The following is a 22,427-nucleotide window of genomic DNA, read 5'->3' on the forward strand; positions in this document are numbered from 1 at the left end:
GCTTTCCAGACAGCCATTGTCTGTGATCCTGAGTGAAGTGTCGGAACTGACCAGTGATGTTTAAGCGTTTGAGGATGCAGCTCACGAGGCGTGGCCTGTGTCACCATCCAAACTGGAAAGGATCAAGCGAGAGACAAGAGCGGACCACGACCTGCTGGTCGTGAGCAGACTGATCAAAGAGGGATGGCCAAAGTACGTGGGCAGTGTACCAGCGCAAGGCTAAGCATATCACCACTGCGGTCACAGCCTGTCAACATCAAAGGGTCTTGTGCTGTACGGAGACCGCATAGTGATCCCTCACAGTATGAGAAAAGAGATACTCCACCGGCTGCACGACGGACACCAAGGCATCACTTTCTCAGTGCAGAGAAAGGGCACACATGAGTGTGTCGTGGCCCAGGCTGGAGATTCAAGACCTGGTGACACAATGTCCCGAGTGCATGCGAGTCAGACCTACACAGAGAAGGGAGCCTCTGATTACAACACCACTGCCACAGGGACCCTGGAAAACGATCTGTGCGTATGAGAAACAAAACTACTTGGTACTATTATTCTTGCTACATAGAAATAGCTCATATGCCTGACATGAAGAGCGAAGAGAACAGCGAAGAGAACATGTTCTCGTCTGAAGAATATCTTCTCCAGGTGGGGCTGTCCAGACGAGCTCCACACATATAACGCCAAGCAGTTCACGAGCAAAGTGTTTGAAGATGTCACCGTTGCCTACGACTTTAAACTCGTCACCTCTAGCCCTTACTATCCTCAAGCCAAAGGTGCGGCCGAGAGGGCGGTACAGACAGCGAAGAAGATTCTGCGTCAGGATGACCCGTTTCTGGCTCTCATGAGCTACAGGGCTACTCCAATACAAGCCACGGGTGCCAGTCCTGCACAGCTGATGATGGGCCGTCAGATCAAAACGGCGGTGCCTACGGTCGATAAAGTGCTTTTGCCTAAATGGCCCAACTTCACAAAGGTGCGTAAAGCTGATGCCAAGGTGAAGAGGGACTACAGGCAGGCCTACAACCGGCGCTCCGGCGCCAGAGCACTTCCACCTCTCGGCCCGGGACAGAGCGTGGCGGTGAAACTCGACAGTGAGTCCGGCTGGACGACGGCGGCTACAGTTCAACAGCTGCACCCGGCTCCGAGATCCTATCTGATCCAGACAGACCGTGGGACCCTGCGGTGAAACAGGCGCCACCTACGACCGACATTCCTTCCTGGGGAGGCGGAGAACGCGGATGTGGGCGAGCAGCCACCTCCACCCCAGCTTTACACCTCCAGACTCGCCTGCCAGGGGAGCCGTGTCGCCTGCTAGAGAGACTGTTTCTCCTGTTCGTGAGCCTGTCCCAGCGGAGCCTGAGGGTTGTCTTCCAGAACCGGCCCAGGTCACTTCTAGGGGCAGAGTCATCCGTCTGCCTGAGCGGTTTAAAGACTTTGTGTGTCAGTGACTTATAGCTTGCCGTTACGTAGCAGAATAACCTCCGGCAGCTATAGAGGTGACTGGGTGGTCTACCCCATAACCTCAGTAGAAAGACGTCACTTGTTCAATGTTGGTTTGTGCGTTGCTGTGCCTTTCTGTTCTACTTCTACTACTTGCCTTTCTAAAAAAGGGAAAAAAGGAAAAAGTATTGTTTATTGTTTTGTATTGCAGCGCTTTGATTAACAGTTCTACTGCAAATCACGCTTTACACACATTTTAATCAAATATTCTACGCTGCCTAGATTATTTTATTACCTTAAGAGCATACGCTGAAGTATTTGGGCTTTTGATCTGTGAAAATCTAGCGAAAAAAGGTTCGTCCGTTTGTTATGAACGATCGCACCACCCGCAATCTTGGTGCGCCACAAGACCGCACCACAAGACCCTCCTACATGAGGCGTTGTACCCCGTTAATTTGCATTGGCCTCAATTTCCCAGAAGCCCACAGCATGTGTTGTTTTCCGGTTTCGTCATCATAACACGAAGGTCTCGTCTCCAGCTCCGCTGCAAAGACAGAGTTCCTTTTTAATTATTAAAATACGGCAGATTAAACACATAAAACAAAAGGCGGGAATGTCGTATTACACACGGTGGAACCCTGGATTAAACAATTAGCGCTACTATATATATATTGTGGCCACAGTGTTGTTCTAGCATTGTTTAAGAGTACATGTTATTTGCAGATCTGAAAGGACAATACACTGATTTTGTATTCACCAGTATACACTGTCTCTGACTCAAAGGAGGGGAGATGTCATGTGAATGAATCTACTGACGGAACAATGTGTGTTTAAGCCCGGACAGTATTGAGAGGCGCACGCGCCGGAAGTAATAGAACTACATGTGATGATAACAACAGAGATATACAAGTGTGAACGAACTAACGAAGCCAAATAAATACTACCTCTACAGTTAAAGTACGTTGTCAAGAGTTGCTCATTATATCGGTCATAACCTGCACATGGGAACCACTACATTTAACCCCTTGTTGGAGACAAATCTGGGTTGAACGTGTTGGTCTGGTGTTATGATCATGGTCATGGACTTTGTTGACATTAAGGAAGTATTTTGATGTCCAACGGTATAAAAGGTCAATGCCTAAAACAGTGTTACAATCGAGAAATAATCTACCTAAGGCAAAATGTCCAAACGTTTTGCTCCATGTTTATATAGGTTTTACATACAAAAGATAATCAATATAAAAACGTTAATCGTTGGTGGTCTTTAATCAGTCATGTTGATATTGTCAGATTATGTGATTCCAATGTTTTAGTATCTATCACTTGTCATTGCGTGGATTAGAATGAAGGATATCTGTGTTATATCATGTCAACTCAAATGGGTTCATGGGGAAAATGTGCATTTATTACAATACAATTAACCACTTCTTCCCTGTATTTCTCATTAGCTTTCTTACTAGCTTCATTTTGACCCAAGCATTTGCCCCTAACTGCAACTAAGGGGTTCCCCCCCTGTATGAGTGTCAATGGGCTTTTCCCTTTCATGAGTCCTCATGTGTTTTTTTAGATCACGATTGATAGCAAAGTCTTTACCACACATGTTACAAGTTAAAGGCTTCTCACCTGTATGAGTCTTCATGTGTTTGTTTAGATGAGGAATCTGAGAAAAGCCTTTACCACACACGTTACAAGTAAAGGGCTTTTCCCCTGTATGAATACGCATGTGTGTTTTTAGCTGACCATTACTAGAAAAGCCTTTACCACACACGTTACAAGTAAAGGGCTTTTCCCCTGTATGAATACGCATGTGTGTTTTTAGCTGACCAATGTGAGTACAGCCTTTACCACACACGTTACAAGTAAAGGGCTTTTTTCCTGTATGAATATGCATGTGTACATTTAATTGATTTTGCTGAGCAAAGCCTTTACCACACACATTACAAGGAAAGAGCTTTAACCCCATGTGAGTCCTCATGTGTATTTTTAGTTGCCTACTAGAAACGCAGCCTCGACCACACAAGCTACAAGTACCCCCTGTATGTTTCTTCATGTGTGATTTTAGATGCCAACTCGTAGGAAAACCTTCACCACACACTTCACAAGTAAGTGATGAATTTAAATGAATTGAAATGAAGTGTTCCTTTAGAGCAAAATTTCTAGCATAACCTTTGCCACAAACATGGCAAGTAAAGGGCTTTTCTCCTGTGTGAGTTCTCATGTGGTTTTTTAGATCACCATCCTGAGAACAGCCTTTACCACACACATCACAAATAAAGGGCTTTTCCCCTGTATGAGTCCTCATGGAGTGAGTTTGTTTTGATGATTTCAGGTCCTGGGACAGCTTGCTGCTCAAAGACAATCTCTGTCCTTCCACATGTTGAGTCTTGTGTGATTTCAGTGTGTTTGAAGTTGACTGACCTTCACTGGTCTCCAACCAATCATCACTGTCTTCAGTGTAATATTGAGTTGACTGATCTTCACTGTTCTCCCACTCACTGTCTTCAGTGTCAGATTCAGAACAGTGTGAAGAGAGGAGCTGGCCGTCACTAGTTGGCTGTGATGTTCCACAGTCCTCTACATCAGCTTGTGTTTTCATGTGTTGAGTTGAAGTGCTGGCTACAGGCTCTGTCTCTCTGTTTTCATCATCATGACCATCTTCACTTTTCACTGCTAGTAATGTCAACGTTGACTCATCAGACTCCTCTGGTCTTTGAAGTAGCTCCTCTTGTTCCTCTTTAATCTGTGGAGGTTGTGGTTCCTCCTGGACCAGACTGGAGCTCCTCTCCTGTTGTTCATTGAAAACCTCCTCTTTACACACAGGGCGGTGTGGGGCGGCTAGAAATAAAGACAAAAAAACATCACACTCATGTGAAGTGAAGGGGTGCTCTCATCATCATACATCCTCATACATCACATCCCGTGCTCATACACATAGACACACAAAACTCGACATTACATTGTTGAGCCCCTTGTCCTTTGGACAAGAACTCACTTGTCCGAGTAAATATTAGTCATTATTTATTTTATTCTCCTGAATAAAGTCTCCTGGCGGTACTCCTAGTGAGAGCAGGAGTGGACCTGGTGAGACGTAGGAGGGGCCCGAACAGGAGTCAACCCACAGAGCCTAGTCCCTCCACATGCCAGAATTGTACCTCCCAGTCCCAGCAGAGTAGTTCCGGAGTGGATTCAACGGATTGTGTGGCTCTGGTCTTTCCCTAGTGGGTCTGATCGAGGGTATCTACTGGGACATAAGTCGGGACTTGATCATCCCGGCTGGGTCACCTGAGTGAGGGGTATGATGTTCGCGAGACCCGAAACCCAGATGACCTTGGGATACATCACTGAGGATACGTCCCAGGTGCATCCAAGCAATGCAGCGCTTGCACACATGCCCTCTAGGCCGCACACAGAAGCCTGTGTGCTGCCTTATTGGCTGCATGGCAGCCAATCGGGCACTATGTCCTTTTTTGGGAAACACAACATTATAGACATACAAAAACTAGACTAGAGCACAGCCTCATTGCACACGTAAGGCCTCCTGCATGAAAACATTTAAGCAAACCCGTTTTTCCTAAAGCCTTTTTAGCCTACACACCCGTCGACCTGTGGCAGTAGTAACACATTTTGCAGGTGAATTAGTATGTTACAATACTAATTCACCATTGAGCAGCCTGCCCTGCACCGAATGTCACATGATAGAACAACATCTATCTATGATAGAAAAACATCTATCTGCATAAAAGATGAATAGTCTATCAGCAAAATTACCAATTGATTATCTAGGTTATATATAAAGAAAATTATATAAAAACGATTGTACAATAAAATATTGTTATCGTGATATTGGCTGAAATTGGCAAAAAACTAAAACAAATCTAGACAAACAACATTTAAACAGGCAGGCAGTTAAAACAATAGGATAGTAGCAAAGAGCATACAACAGTGGCAAATCAGGCAAGGACAGTGGTACAAAAATAAGAACAGATATTTTAAAACTCAACTAAAAGCAAGAGTGAAGAGGTGAGTCTTAAGCTGTGTCTTAAAGATGTCTATAGTCTGTCTGAGCTGTAGTGGTAGTTAGGCCAGCAGTGGAGGACCTGGGGGGGGGGCATACTGTATCTTTGCAGACAATCATGGAGATAAGAAGGTGCAAGACCATTACGAGCTTCATAATTACATTATAAAATCAATCCTAAAAACCACAGGGAGCCAGTGCAGTGAGGTTAAAACCGGAGTAATTTGATCTGTCATCTTACTTTTGTTAAAAGTCTAGCTGCCACATTTTGTACAAGTTTCAATATTCCTGTTGTTTTCTTTGGCAAGCCAGAAAAAAGGGCATTGCAATAGTCAAGTCGAGAGAAGACAAAGGCATGGATCAGTGTTTTGGCATCTTCTAAAGACATATGTGACCAGGGACAGTGGTTTAATATACAAGGGGGCATTTTTTATTTTTCAGTTCTTTACATATTATGAAACTGCACACTGTAACCTTTCATATGATGTATTGCTCATTGAAATTGGGGGGGAAATGAAGAAGATATGACCATTTGAAACCTAGTGAATCAGAAATGTCAAAATAGAGCATTCCACCTTCAAAGATTTCAGCAGTGATCTGTGACTTTAGGGGGCGCTGTTTTCCCTTCATTCCTCCATTAGTCAACAAGCAGTGTTGCCATGTCCGCTTATTATAATTAGTTGACCTTGTTTCCAAAGAAAGATAATGCATAGGCCTACTGTACCAATAAGTCTACACAATTAGATAATGTTGTTATCTTGATAGTTTTCCTGTTATCTCTCCTTTTTTAAATAGGCTACTGTATTTATTTGGCATTTTGTAGTATGAAAAAACGATTATTTTGGGCTTGTTTTCATATACCGGGTTGCTTATTTCTCAGAACCTGGCAACCCCGCGACGATAGCTTTTAGCAACATTTAGCATTATATTGTTATCAATCCTGCAGCTAAAACAAGTACATATCGCGCTATATTACATATCGATGTGATCTGTGTTATTATGACTTTAATTTTCATGGCAGGTACATTCCAAAGCAACTAATAATAGCCACGTTATGGTGACAATTTTACAATGTTTACATTAAATTAATCCAAGTCTTCTTCTTCTGCTATTGGAAACAGGAAGCCATTTTCAGCATGTCCCTTTGTTATGATTCACCAGTGCCCCTTCTGGAACATTAGCTTTAGGCGGACCGAAAATTAACACACTTTTTACAAAATACAATGGTTAATACTTCTTTCTCTGCTATTTCTTTTAGCCAGTTAGTAAAAGACTAGTATTATCTTCAAAAACGATTGTGTACAAAAGGCGGATTTTAGCGGAATTTGCATACTTTAGCAGGAAAGCTGTATTTTCTGGTTAGCATTGGTTAGCATTGGTTAACCCAATCGTTATAACATTAGACATAGTGACATGTTTAAGCAATTACAACGACTTAATGACACTAAAACGACTTTCTGATGGAATAAAAACATTCTTTAACATTCCAACTGTGTTAATGTGGCTAAAAACGAAAACCACCAAAAAAAATAATAATTTGTATTTTGGTCATTTGTACAGTTTCAATACTGCCGAGTTGTGGTTGAAAATACTGGCACTGGTCACATATATGCTCTAATTCGTGAGATGCTTCGAAGATGAGAAAAGGCAGTCTTGGTAGCCTGATTAATGTGCACATTAAAATTCAGCTCAGCATCGATAAGAGGTTATTTACCGTGAACATGCTTTCTACAAACAGGTTACCGAGACTATCCTCTGTAACCTGGTATTCTACTATTATTAACACAAACATTAAATGCCATTGATAATGAATGGTCAGTTTCTAGTGTTTATCCCAACACAAACATTAAATGCCATTGATAATGAATGGCCAGTTTATAGCGTTTATCCCAACACAAACATTAAATACCATTGATAATGAATGGCCAGTTTCTAGTTTTTATCCCAACACAAACATTAAATGCCATTGATAATGAATGGCCAGTTTCTAGTGTTTATCCCAACACAAACATTAAATGCCATTGATAATGAATGGCCAGTTTCTAGTGTTTATCCCAACACAAACATTAAATGCCATTGATAATGAATGGCCAGTTTGTTAAAATAAAGTGTTGAAATAAAGCCACTTTTGGACTTAATTTCTTTGTAGGCATTTTGAAAATCATGTTGTACTTTTTACTTGTACGTGTACTTTGTAATTTTTACTATTATACTTAAGTACATTTTACACTGGGTACTTTTTGTACTTAAGTACATTTCATTTGAGGTACTTTTATACTTTTACTTAAGTAACTTTCTTAATGGGTACTTTATACTTTTACTTAAGTAATTTTCAAGTAGAGAATCAGTACTTCTACTTAAGTAAAATGTTTTTTGTACTTTTTCCACCACTGGCGATGGGGGTGTTAAAAACTGCTCGCGGTGTGTTCAGAAAAGCCTGAGTAGACGATAAACAATTATGTTGAAAGTGAAATATCCCTTAAAACAGCACATACCTATACGGTACAACTTTACAACAGGTTGCATCATTGCATCAAACGGTCCACGTCCCTCGTCCGTCTCTGGCTGTTCCTCTGAAAACGTTGAGTGTCTTTTGGAGGCCATCTCTCTAGATACTGTAGACGTCTCCCTGTGGTGCTCTGTGGAAATCACTGGTATAAACAGATTGTAGGCTACTTATCATTCAGTAACAGGTGTTATAATTCAAGACAATATAAAATAAGTAGGGCTGTCAGATGATTATAATTTGTAATCAGATTAATCACAGCTTCAACATTATTAATCATGAGTAATCACCATTCAAACTATTTTTTTATTTGTCCATGTATTAATCTATTTATTTGTAATACGTTGCTTTGAGCTATTTAAGCTATATAAGTTTTGCCACAGCCTATACAACCACAGAGTAGTAATAGGGCTGGAAAAAATGTGTCCACACATTACATTATACAATACAAATGAATTCCTTATTTATTTATTTTACATTTTTGGAAAAAATAGCCAATTTAACACTGAGGCGCCCACATACAATGTTTAGGTGCCCACTAGGCATGTAACGATATATTGTATATCGATATTAATCCTGACGATATAGAGGTCCATCCCAACGAATTAGAATAATCTGAAAAAGCAAAAAAGCATGTGCACACCTACAACGACAGGTGTGTAGGAGCCAGCAACCGAATGTGAATCATGAGAAGAAAAGGGTCCTGCACATTGTCTTCACTTATAGAGCAGCCGTTTATTTAGAGTGACAACGTTTCCGCCTAAACAACCTTTATTAGGATACCTGATGACGTTCGTTTAGATCGAAACATTGTCACTCTGAATAAACTGCTGCTCTATAAGTGAAGACAGTGTCCTACAACCACCTCAAGCTGAACCCAGACAAGACTGAGCTTCTCTTCTTCCCAGCTAAGTCCTGCCCTATGCGGGAGCTAACTATTTCCGTAGACAACGCCCTGGTAACGTATGTCCCAATAGCCAGGAATCTTGGTGTTGTCCTGGACAGTCAGCTCTCGTTCAAAACTGACATCACAGCTGTCACTCGATCCTGTAGGTTCAGACTCTATAACATACGACGAATTAGACCGTTCCTCACCCAGGAATCAGCCCAGCTCCTAATCCAGACAACAGTCTTGTCAAAACTTGACTATTGTAACTCCCTCCTTACTGGCCTACCAGCATGTGCACTTAAGCCTCTCCAACTGATCCAAAATGCCGCAGCTCGCTTGGTCTTCAACCAGCCAAAATTCTCACATGTCTCCCCCCTGCTCCGCTCCCTCCACTGGCTCCCGGTCGCTGCCCGCACAGAATACAAAACTCTGATGCTGGCATTCAAAGCAACCAAAGGTATGGCCCCATATCTTGCAAGTATGATTGAACCCTACAAACCCTCCCGCGCACTCAGATCAGCCAACGCAGGGAAGCTGGAAGTACCCTCACTAAAAACGCCGGGACAACGCTCCACACGTCCCAAACTCTTCTCCCTTCTGGCTCCAAAACTGTGGAATGCACACAGTCAGAACTGCAGCATCACTCCCAATCTTCCGCCGTAGTCTGAAAACCCACCTTTTCAGACTCCATCATGGCCCATAGCACTTATCCTACCCCCTTAGATAGCATTTCTGTACTAGCATAGCATTTGATAAAGACTTATAGCATGTTATGTAGACAGCACTAGAATTGCATTGTATGTAGTCATAGCACATTATATATAGCATAGTATAGTATATATGTATAGTTTATATGTATAGTTTCATTATATAGATATTCCACTGTTATTTTCTTAGCTTTTTAGCTTACGCATGTTTCATGATAAATGCTTTTTATGTGATGTATTCCCATGCTTTTTGTTCTTGCTTAATGTAAGTCGCTCTGGATTAAGAGCGTCTGCTAAATGCCTAAATTGTAAATTGACAGTGTGGGGGACCCTTTTCTTCTCAACTTGTGAAAGCTGGGATGCCTAAAAATCACACCCCTGTGAAATGAGCGGTGCAACTGTTGCACTGCTCACTTCACAGGGGTGTGATTTTTATTATTAATACAGTATTCGTTTTTTTATTATGAAAGCAGAGAGTCTTCTATTTCATACGGTATATAGTATGTATGTCGCTATAGGCCTTATTTTGTGAATATTTAGTTGTTCAGGTCCATGCCTAAAGTTCTCTCTGGTGGGCGCAAGCTGCATTCAATAACTAACAACTGACAAACTGTACATGGGATCAATGTGTACTGTTTTCCTCCTAAAAGTAGACATTCAGGGCTTTCATTCGGTGTATAGTATGTATAGGATATTATTTGTGTTCATTTTTATATCCGTCTGTTCAAATAAAAAAACTGAACTGAAAAGAGCACGCAACATACTGCTGACTCCTGTCAACATTATCATACCGGTTTTTTTCGTGTTAAAGAAAGATGTAGTGATTTTTGTTGGGCTGGAATTTCAGAAACATTTTAGTTAAAAAAAAAGTGGAAAAGGTTAGTCCCCATTGTAAACAATGGGGACTACATTTCCCATAAACCTTTGCACGCTGGCGCGACGGACCTTTTTGCGATGACGTCATCAAAACGCGTCTCATATCCAATTCTGTGCGGTGGATTGCCCTTAAAACTGATTTAAATGGATTAAACAATGAAAACATAACTCAGGCAATCGCGAATCGCAGGGAAAGTGTTCTACAATCAATTAACTAATAAATACAATGTAATGTAATACAATATTTTTGGCATCGCGACTACGAGCTGTGCGAACTCCCTTTCTGTTTTAAAGTATGTTTGGCCTTGGTAGTATTGACTAATTGTGGTTTAAAATGGTGTCCATTTTGCAAAGTGGGACATCGCCTCTGTTGCATCTCGAAGAATCGCCGTACAGCCCCCGGAAACTGGGACTGGGTGTAGGGGGGAAAAAATAAAATAGGGGGCCCGGGTGGGAGATGCTGCGAGCTGGCCCGGCGCGACCAGGGGGCCGGGTGGGAGAATAGCATGGCGCTGGGTGGCTGAACAGACGCCGGTGTCCGTTTGGCGAACTTTGTCTGTTCGGCCATGTTTGAAAACCTTTCCCTAACGGCGGTGATACCGGTCAATAAAAGTAGGATGCAATGTCTCCCCGCTCAGCATCAAGGTTTGGATTAGGGTAAGGTACAGTAAAACATTTAGGCCAAAAGTATTACACAAGAAATCCTGGGGACTCGTTTCCTGTTCCTACATTATCCGGATATTATCATTGACATATGTTTGCCAAGATTATCGTGTAGTGAAAATACATACTACGGTTTGGGTGGTCTTCAGGTTCCTCCTGTTTAAGAGAGATGTCTTCAGGTTCCTCCTGTGTAAGAGAGATGTCTTCAGGTTCCTCCTGTTTAATAGAGATGTCTTCAGGTTCCACCTGTTTAATAGAGATGTCTTCAGGTTCCTCCTGTTTAATAGACATATCCTTTGCTGAGTCTGGAGAGTTCATCTTCACCTGCAGTCTGGACTCCACACACTGGTCTGAAATAAAAATTGAATAACTTGAGCCCTAGAGAATATAACAAATATTGGCAGAAGGTAAAGGCAATATTATAACCTTACAAAAGATAATGAAATTGATATTTTAGGGCAGAATCTTGCTGAACATAAGATTGCAAATTGTATCGCCAAAACTGATTTTCACAAGTAGGAATGAGCAAGTTGGTTCAGGATGGGTCCCCGCCCTGCATTTAGTTTGGCTGAATACAATTCACCCTTTGTCAAGTCCCGCCCGTGGCTGTGCCCCTCTTCGTACTCATTGGTTGGACAAAAATCCTCTCTCTCCATCCACTACCATTGAAATGAAAATTCAGTTGCTTTGTATTGATATTCTGTGCACTCAATTCTTATTTTAAACGTGGTGTCAGTAAAAAGGAACATCACAGGTGCAGCATGGTGACTGGGCATATCATGTTTGTTTTTAGTTTATGTTTTAGCAAATTCAACATAAACACGGGGGAACCAGGTCGGAACAAGGCAGAAAGAGCCTGCTGATTAGTCAGTCAGGGACCAATCAGAAGGCTGACAAAGGGTGGATTCAATTCATACTCCCTCATGGCTAGCTAGTCGCTTATAAATATTGGAGGTCCTTGACAAGTTTGTCAAGGACCTGGCGATGGCCAGGAAATGAGCTTCGCAGACATTGTAGCAGCCCAACAGAAAATATTAAAGAGATTAAGACCACATGAAACTTACTTAGGTATAGGTGGTATTCAGCTTCCTCCAGGTTAATAGAAATGTCTTCAGGTTCATCCCGTTTAATAGAAATGTCCCTGGCTGAGTCTGGAGAGTTCATTTTCACCTGCAGTCTGGACTCCATACACAGGTCTGAAATAAAGTTAATCAGGACTTTAATAAGAATCTTGAGATTATGGGATTCATGAATTACTACTAGTGCGTGGTTTTCAACTATTCTCCAATGTCCAGAGGTCATTTCTGATTATCCGGTCATTGCGATTGGAACATTGGCGTTTTCTAGAGCAAGGATTGGCCTTATTTTAGCTTGGTAATAAACGCCAATACTTTAGTATCCAAGATACATGCCAAAAGCGGACGTGAGTCATAGTGGAATAGCCTGAAATCACCGGCACCCAAGTCCTTCCATCCATCTTCAACCGCTTATCCGTAGTCGGGTCGCGGGGGCAACAGCTCCACCAGAGTGCTCCAGACTTCCCTCTCCAGAGCAACATTAGGGACTTCCTCCTGGGGGATTCCGAGACATTCCAAGGCCAGTGAGTCGATGTATTTCCTCCAACTGCGCCTTGGTCTGCCCCGGGGTCTCCTCTCAGTGGGACGTGCATCAAGGACCTCCCTAGGGAGGCGCCCGAGAGGCATCCTAACCAGATGCCTGAACCACCTCAGCTGACTCCTTTCCAGTGTGACTGACTCCTTTCTCGTGTGACTGAACACCCATCTCTAAGGGAGATGCCAGCCACCCGTCGAAGAAAACTCATTTTGGCCTATTGTATTCGCAACCTTATTCTTTTGGTCATGACCCACACTTCATGACCATAGGTGAGAGTAGGAACGAAGATTGCTCGGTAGACAGAGTGCTTTGCCTTCTGGCTCAACTCTCTTTTCGTCACAACAGTGCGGTACAGCGACTGCAATACCGCCCCTGCCGGCACCCAAGTGCCATACGACTTCCGTCCAGCAGGCAGCACTCATTATGTTAAAGTAGGTTTGAGGCTAAATTTGCAGTGTATGAACAAGACAGGAAAACAATTTCCAATGTCATGCATTACCTGAATGGTCATTCTAAGACTGACACAATAATACAGAATGACAAAGGTTTAGTTGGTAAGATTGCAATGCTTGGTTCATGAAGACATGGAGCTATACGTTCACTTGACAATCACATTAACATTACAGTGGACAGAGTAAATATCCTACTCGTTTACAATCTACATTTGCATTGCTTACAGGGCTTGACATTAACTTTTTGAGGCACTTGTCCTGTGGACAAGTACATTTCCCATTCACTTATCCAGGCACAAAAGTCACTTGTCCGGAGCATGAGCACACACAAATACATTTTAAATGAACTAACTGTAAGTCGGTTTTGGTGAATATTAGTTAAATATTCTCAGTGTACAAGTTAATAGCCCTAGAATGTCTGTGATCTAACTCCAAATACACAGGCAAATATTGTTTATTTCCACGCACAGTTAGCAGACTGACCTCGTCGGCATTTCAACTTGTAACACTGCGTGTGCACTCACCCAATAATTAATTCCTAAGGCTTGGAGTCGTTCGGAGACTAGTTTCATATTCATTTGAAAGTTCTGGCATAAATCTTATATTTAGTAAAATATCTCTACAATTCCACGAGCTGCACACGGATGACATTCTCTCACGCAAGGGGAATGAGCGCAAAAGTCAGGACTGAACATATCAAAACTTCCTTTAGGAAGCACAAATGTATGGGCCACATAAAAATAGGTGGTGGGATCAATTACCACCTGTCAATTGTGTGCCACATACGTTTGTGCTTCCCAAACATCAACTGTTCCCAAAGGAAGTTCATATTTACAGTCCAGGCTTTCCTCGTGTAAAAGTGCCGATATTTTACTTGGCAGAACTGCCAGAACTTTCAAATGGATATGAAACTAGTGTACAATATCTGACTCCAACTATTAGTAATTAATTACTGGGTGGGTACAAACGCAGGAGGATAAAGCATGGCTACAAGTTTAAATGCCGATGGTCAGTCTGGATACCTCTATTGCTGTGTATTTGGAATAAATTAAATCTATGTAAGATCAGACATTCTAGGGCTATTACCAATATTGGAAAGGTGATTAGGAAAGCCAGACAATAATGCCAGACAATATTGTTGGCTGCTAGGAGCATCACAGAAAAGGTTAAACCAAGAGTCACTTGTCCAATGGACAAAAATGGAAAAAATGTCTGGAAAGATTTATTACTTCACCCGGACAAGCAGACAAGCCTTAATGTTTGAGATTTGTAGTTTGAGATGTACGGACGAGAGACGACCCGGAAGTAGGAAGTTATTTCCAAAATGGAATGACAAAACAATGATCTTAGAACGCTAATATCTGGTGTTATGCTGTCTGAGGACACAGCATCTTAGAACGCTAATATCTGGTGGTATGCTGTCTGAGGACACAGCATCTTAGAACGCCAATATCTCAGATTCTTCTTTTTAGACCAAAAACAAGCTTGATTTGTGGCTCCTTTCTCTAAACGCTTTGGTGGCAATCGTGGGATTGTTACACAGCATATTTGTACTTCCTGATTTGTACTTCCAAACCGGCTTTCAAACTAAAAGAGCTCGCCATTGAGAATGCAGGCGTGGCGGCGATAGAGTTTGATTTACCTGAGAGAGTGTCACAGCTCGTCTCCCAGTGTAGTAATGTCAATGATGACACATCAGCCTCCTCCTCCTGTTCCTCTTTAATGTGTGGAGGTTGTGGTTCCTCCTGGACCAAACTGGATCTCCACTTCTCATATTGAGTTGAAACCTCTTTACACACAGACAGAAGGAGAGAATAGTCAAAACAACATGGTTCGGTCGGTCATTTGTCTGGAAATGAATGGTTAAAAAAAAAGATCTTGGCAAATCGTACCGTGAACCTAATATCTTGATTTGAATCGTATCACAAATCGAATCATTGAAACATATTTTAACACATTTTGTACATAATACGTCCTGAAACGTCATAAGGATTGGAACCGAGAGGTGCCTTAGACGTCTGTGGACGTCCTAGCGACGTCCAAACGACGCGGGGCGAGATAATAATATTCAGAATAATTACTTCATTTTTTTTTGGCATTTCGCTTTTCGCTTGCCGTATGCTAACGCTCTGTGAAACTATTAGCTTGTCATTGACTCCCATGTTAGCGCGGCGGAAAGAATGACTCGTATCTCCTCATCCAGGGCGCTCTCCGTGGTGATGAATGGATCGATATGCTGGCGCTGCGTTTCTGCTCCTCATCCGTCTCTCCCGCAAAATATGAACTCTTTTTGGAGCGTATATAAATATATTAAGATGATCGGAGATTGTGATGGCACTTTGTCAGTCAACTTTTTTAAGAAAGTATTTCCGGTTCATGGCTTTCAAAATGGAAGCGATCACTACTCTGGCGATTACTCCCGCGCAAGCAGCGCCTTTATTTTGATGCAGTTCCGGTACTAAATGTGTTAATATCATTGTTAACCTACTGACTATTCTATCATTTACTCTCTGAGTCTACACCGAACCTAGATCTGTGCCTGAAATAGCCGATCTACAAGCTCACAATGCCTTGCAAGATTACAGATTGGCTATTTTCGTATAATGTTCCCCTCATAATGGGGATGCTAGTGCTCAAGTGGTTGATGCATTTTTTGTCTTCTTCCAATAACACAACACATTTTATGTGCTTTGTTCAACAAACAACCTTTTTTTGTTTTTGCAACCCATTTTTTCACCCAGTGTGAATGTAATCCTGGTCACTACACTCCCTCTGCCAACCTGGGGAGGGCAGCGCACTGACCTTATGCTTATTTATATGCATGAGGAGTCCAAGCTGTTTCTTTTCACCTGAGAGGGGAGAGTTTCCCCGGCAGGACGTAGCGCGTGGAAGGAACACGTTATTCCAACAAGTTCCTTTCCCCTCCATCAGGCGCCCCGGCTGGGCAACAAACGACACACTCATCACTGACAAGCTGGATGTGGCCAACTTCTGAAACATCTTCTTTGCAAACATTGCAACAACGCTGGTTAACAAACTGCCCTCCCACTCTGGGCGTTTCGGTGTAAGGCACATCAAAGCCTTCTATAAAAACCTAGGTGTTTGTAAAGATGATTTTAAGCTGACAATGGTAACAACTGAGGAGGTGCTAAAAAAACTGAGTGCCCTTCAACCCCACAAGGCTACTGGCCATGACAATATTCCCTCTAAATTTCTCAGAGATTCAGCACCCACATCATAAACCTCTCGATCAAACAGGGACAGGTCCCCCAAGACTTCAAACTGGCCAAAGTAACCCCCCTGCACAAGAAAGGGAACAAATTAGACCCCAGCAACTACTGTCCTGTTTCTATTCTAAGCTCCATCTCGAAAGTGATGGAAAAAAATGTCTATGAACAGGTTGAAAAGTATCTTGCCACTAAAAAATGAATGTACGACACTGTGTGAACCACTCCATACTGGTAAACAAGCTAAAAGCAATTCACCCTTTGTCAGCCTTCTGATTGGTCCCTGACTGACTAACCAGCAGGCTCTTCTGGCTTGTTCCGCCCTGGTTCCGCCTAGTTTATGTTGAATTTGCTAAAACATAATTTTTGGAAAAAACTAATAACAAACATGATATGCCCAGTCACTATGCTGCACCTGTGATGTTCCTTTTTACTGACACAAAATAAAATAAGAATTGAATGCACAGAATATCAATATGAAGCAACTGAAAAACCTGTTATTTCAATGGTAGTGGATGAAAAGAGAGGATTTTGTCCAACCACGGAACAGCAACCAATGGGTGCAAAGAGGGGCAGAACCACGGGCGGGACTTGACAAAGGGTGAATTAGTTTTGATAGTACATCAGTGAGCTGGATGCAATCCTACCTGGAGGGGAGAGAACAGATGGTGGAGGTGAACGAAACACTGCTGCCCCCCCCCCCCCCCCCCCCAGTGAGCTGTGGTGTTCCACAAGGAAGCATACTAGGGTCTTTACTGTTCCTAATATATGTTAACGACATGACATCAGCTTGTGACTGCAACTTGTTCCTGTTCGCAGATGACTCAGCACTGCTGGTCTCGGCCTTTTCAAACTGCAGGTTGAAAAGGCCCTCAGCTCTGAACCCGGTAGAATCTGCACCTGGCTCGCTGATAACAAACTATCTTTACACCTGGGAAAAACTGAATCCATTATTTTTGGCTCAAATAGTAATCTCAGCAAGGCTGACGTCTTCTTGATTAGAGTGGGTGACAATAATATCACACGAAAAGATGAAATTACCAATCTTTCCAGTCATAAAATGGCCACCAACGTAATAAAAAAAGTCAACCAAAGAACAAGATTCCTATACAAGATCTCCTCACTGGTCAACTAAAAGACCCTAACAGGAGCCCTAGTACAAGGTTTCTACGACTATGCACACACCTCTTGGTACCACAGCACCTCAAAGGCCCTTAAGACAAGGCTCCAGACTTCCCAAAACAAACTGGTCAGGTTACTACTTGGCCTCACTCCTCGAACCCACCTCACCCCTACCCATTTTGACAGACTGGAATGGCTAAGGGCCGATTCATACTCCTGTTTCGGCGCTGTAGTGCCGAAATGATTTCGGCTTGTCAGAAAATTTCAGTAGCACCGAAGAGCCGACTTTAGGACGGTACCCGCCCCCCCGAACCTCAAATGACGTCAAATTGTAGGCTCTGCAGCGCCGAACCGACTTTTATTCGGCTCTAAAATAGGAGTATGAATCGACCCTTAGGGTTGACGATAGCCCCACAAGCAGAACCCAAATGTAGTAAAGTTTCTGACACTTTTATGACTTTACCCATTGGGTCCTGGTTCACGCTGGGCTGCCACCAGGTATACACACATAAATACAATGTAAACACGTAAGGTGAAAAGATTCTGCACGGTTTTAAGATGTTTTTTCCTGTGTTGGCTTACGAATGTGCGAACTATAAGTACCTTACATACCTCTGAGAAAATCTCCTGTGTCGCGGAAGCCGCTAAGTATTTTTAATCCATGTTTGATTAAAAATGTCGCTTCTTCCTACCTTGTTTATTGACACCTCATTGTACCGCCTATCTGGCTAGCTAGTGGCGCTTTGCCATGACGTAGCCGGCACAAGCCAACCGCACATCGGGAGGCGGTACAATAAACGGTAAATAAACAAGAAGAAATCAAAGTGACATTTTTAATCAAACATGGATTAAAAATACTTAACGGCTTCCGCGACACAGGAGATTTTCTCAGAGGTATGTAAGGTACTTTTAGTTCGCACATTCGTAAGCCAACACAGGAAAAAACGTCGTAATACTGCGCCGATCGACTAAACGAGGAGTTTGTTTATATCCGCGTTCCAACAATCGCATTAGAAAATGTTGTAATGTCCAGGAACCCTACGCAAAGCTAGGTCCAATCATAAAAGCTTTCGGAGGGTTTCCGAGAGGGGCTAGGTTGACGACAGAGTACAGCATCTTGCAATGGGTCTGGTCCACAAGATTCGCTACACCACCAAGATACCCATGTACCCGTCTAAATACTTCCTTAATGTCAACGAAGTCCACACCCACAAGACCAGAGGGAGCGCAACTAATGTGTGCAAACCAGATTCGGCACAAACAAGGGACTAAATTATTTTCACTGCTATGCCACCAAAATGTGGAACACCCTACCAACAGTCATTAAAACATACGGCTGCAATTCGAAACGGTCCCCCGTAAAACCTGAAAACCCCCACCGACCCCTTTTCCCCCTCACTGTAGTATATTTGTACGTCTAGGTGTTATGATTAATTGAACATTGTGGGCCCTATTGTAAACAAGTGTAATGCTTTATGGTGTCGTCCACAGTTAACAGTTTTGTTTTGAGTTGTGCTGGAAATGTACTGTAATTCTCAAATATGTTAATAAATTAATCAACCAATATTCCACTATAGTCTGAAAACCCACCTATTCAGACATCTTAGCCCGTAGCACTTGCCCTAGCCTGGACAACCTTACAGGCGTAAATAGGATGAATTTATGTAAATTAGATGCCCATTTGTTTAAATATTTATTTATGATAGCACTCTATAGTGTATACACATAGTTTCATTATATCAATATTCCACTGTAAGCTTAGCTTACGTATGAGTCTTGATGACTATTTTCATGTATTTGATGTATTACCATGTTTTGTGCTTGCTTACTGTAAGTCACTCTGCCTAAATTGTAAATTGTAACAGTGTGTAGTTTGGTGTTGTGTGTGTACCACACATACCTGCAGTGTGTTGATCGATGTCCATATCAAAATCAATGTCCAGCAGTTTGTTTTGTTTCTCCAGCAGAGTTTCTAGTGTCTCCATCTCTTTCTGGAAGAGGTTGACCATGAACTGTCCGGCTGCACTGAGGCGCTCCAACACAAATACTCTGAGTCGACAAACATCACCGCTTGTGTGTTTGTCCAAAACGCACAATATGTCCTCTCCCACCACCGACGTCATGTGTTCATGTATCTTCAGCCGTAGAGACTCCATTTGACTCGTTTTACCTCCTTTAGGAGACATTTACACCTAACAGACAAAGTACTCTATCGCTGGAGTGTGGAGATGATTTTGGGTCGTCACAGTGGCACCGAAGAACCGACTTATGTAATATAAACTTATATCATGTGTAAATATTTCTGTTCATACTGATACTGTAATACTTATAACTTATAGAATGTGTAAAATGTCCTCCATTGACTCGATTTACCTCCTTTAGGACACATTTACACCAAACAGACTCTCTTCCAAACTACCGCTGTTTCCTTGGCTTCAACGCCGACAAATGGAACTCGAAGCTGGGCTAAATGAAGGAGGAAACACCGCTGGAGAGCCGATATGGCCGATATGGCTTCAGTTGTTAAGACCCCATAACTTGCTCCACCAATCGTCGGGTCGTTTCTATCTCAGGGTGATACACGTTACACTGTTACAACTTATAGAATGTGGAAAATGTCTCTTTTCTCTAGTTGAGGATCAACAACAACAAAGACTTTCTCTCCGATCCCGCCGTTACGCTGAATACAAAGACCCAGTGTTGCCACATTGTGTGAGAGAAATAAGCAACCAGGTCAATGAAAACAAGACAACTCTTGCTAGAGAAATAAAGCCAAATCAAGAAAAACAAGCCAAAACAAACAAATAATAAGACCATATAATCCTAATAAAAAAAGAGTTGATGCATTTATCAATATAAATACTGTGTATGTCTAGGATAATGAATGTTTTGGTAATTTATTATACTAACAATTAGCCTATAAAAAAAGAAGCCGAAAATAGCGGGAAACAAGCGGACTTGGCAACCCCGCAAACAACACGCATCTACGTCCGGGTCAACGTGTCACACCGAGCATGTGCCGCTGCCACCTGGTGGAGGAGGTGTGTAACTGTTACTGGATACATGTAAGGGTGAATGGACTGCCTTCCACTAGCTTTAGGAATAACATATGTTAAACACTGTTAGTGGACACATGGATGGTGATGATGATTGGCATTCTATACTTATAGGAATAATAAACCCTTATCTCGTTTTCATTAAGGAGGTTCTACACAATACAAAGCATAGTGTAATAATGTTTAATAATGGAAAGCAGTGTTTCTATTGACTTGTGTTTGACCCATTCCATTCTACATACTGTGAAAAGACAGAAACTACAGCAACCATCAACCAAACAATAACAATTATGCAAAACAAGTAAGCACAGCCAACAATATGACAAAATACAAAGAACAAACAAAACAACAATACATAAGTCAAGCAAGGATAGAGAATGTATCATTAATCTATAGCAGTGGTAACCAACTTTTTCAAGCCCAAGAGCTCATTTTATTCCCAATTGTAAGCCAAGATCTACCACTAAAACGTGTTAGAATAAACACTTGTTTTTTTGCTATTTCTGACAGGCTATAATAATAATATATAATAATATTAAGACAAATGTATTAGAAATAAAAAATGTTAGGACAAAAATACAAATAAACTTCTTTGTTGAGTTTTTTTTTTAAATAAAACAAAATGCAAAGGACATGAATTGCTTTTACAGCACAATATTTTGTTTCTCATTTCAATGAATATTCACATTGGCAGATGTTCAAATGACATAGGCATAACATGACCTAGCCCTGAAACATGACTGCCATGATGATTATCATGACTCTCAAGAACCTGGGCTATTCATGACCATATATATTTGCACAGATATGGTGACATACTCTCAGGGTCAGCCCACCTTTAATGAGACTGCTGTGACTGCACTTTATCTGCAAGCGTTTTGAAATCTGGTTCATATTTAGTGATTGCCAGTCTGAGGGTGTCATTAAGATGTGAGTCAGTCATACGAGTTCATGATAGCGTCCCCGACACGTTGAATACTAAACTTATTTGTACAGTTCGAACGCCAACTTTTAACCAAACGTGGGAGAAACACTGTGCACGGCTGCACGCACAAATAAAGAGTGCACTCGCACACGCACATGACGGATTATTATCGATCAAAACAATCCTTAGCGTCGCTTACAAAAGCATGTGTTGCACAGCATGAATGATAAGTAATCACCGACCTGGCTGAATAAATATCAGTGGTCCATATCCATTGTGTGACCTGCTTAACGAGCAACGGTAGCAGCCGAGTAAGTTACCAGCTTAGTAAATTAATAGTCTACTGTAGCTGTGTGTCAGATGTTCTGTCTGAAGTAGTCAAAGCCAAGGAGAATGTTACAATTTAATTCACAATCGTCAATCGAGCATCTTGCCCTGCATCGAATATCCCATGATAGAACAGCAGGATAAAAACGGATAGTCTGTCTATCATCCATGCATCCATGAGCTAAGCGTCAAGCCCTGTTTTGACAGCGGCACTAAACATTTTGACACTTTGTCATAGTGATATTTATCCAGCCAGGTCGGTGATTACTTATCATTCATGCTGTGCAACACATGCTTTTGTAAGCGACGCTAAGGATTGTTATGATCGATAATAATCTGTCATGTGCGTGCGCGTTTATTTGTGCGTGCAGCCGTGCACAGTGTTTCTCCTACGTTTGGTTAAAAGTTGGCGTTCGAACTTTTAAGTTTAGTATTCAACGTGTCGGGGACGCTATCATGCTGCGTTCACTCTGACGCTCTGTGCTGCCTGCGAGGGAACAACAGACACACAGCACATGAGCAGAGCACAGAGTAATAAAAGGGGGAGGGCCGAGGGCGGTGCGGTGGAAGCAAGGGGAACAGATCTTCAAGCTAAAATGCATCGAGCC

At 42.1% G+C, this 22,427-nt stretch overlaps 1 protein-coding gene across 1 annotated transcript; it reads right to left on the reverse strand.

Annotated features, from left to right (window-relative positions):
- Nucleotides 1-1,198: 1,198 nt before the first annotated feature.
- Nucleotides 1,199-19,697, reverse strand: LOC308336501 (uncharacterized protein; the record flags this gene model as incomplete). Its single annotated transcript, XM_080793867.1, has 7 exons — nucleotides 1,199-1,287; nucleotides 3,436-4,275; nucleotides 7,951-8,094; nucleotides 11,225-11,446; nucleotides 12,161-12,292; nucleotides 14,805-14,951; nucleotides 19,412-19,697. The coding sequence occupies 7 exons, from the start codon at nucleotides 19,695-19,697 to the stop codon at nucleotides 1,199-1,201; spliced, it is 1,860 nt and encodes a 619-aa protein (XP_080649993.1).
- Between the last annotated feature and the right edge of the window lie 2,730 nt (nucleotides 19,698-22,427).

This window comes from Protomyctophum bolini (genome assembly GCF_963924005.1).
Source record: "Protomyctophum bolini genome assembly, chromosome: 21".
NCBI classification, from domain to species: Eukaryota; Metazoa; Chordata; class Actinopteri; order Myctophiformes; family Myctophidae; genus Protomyctophum; species Protomyctophum bolini.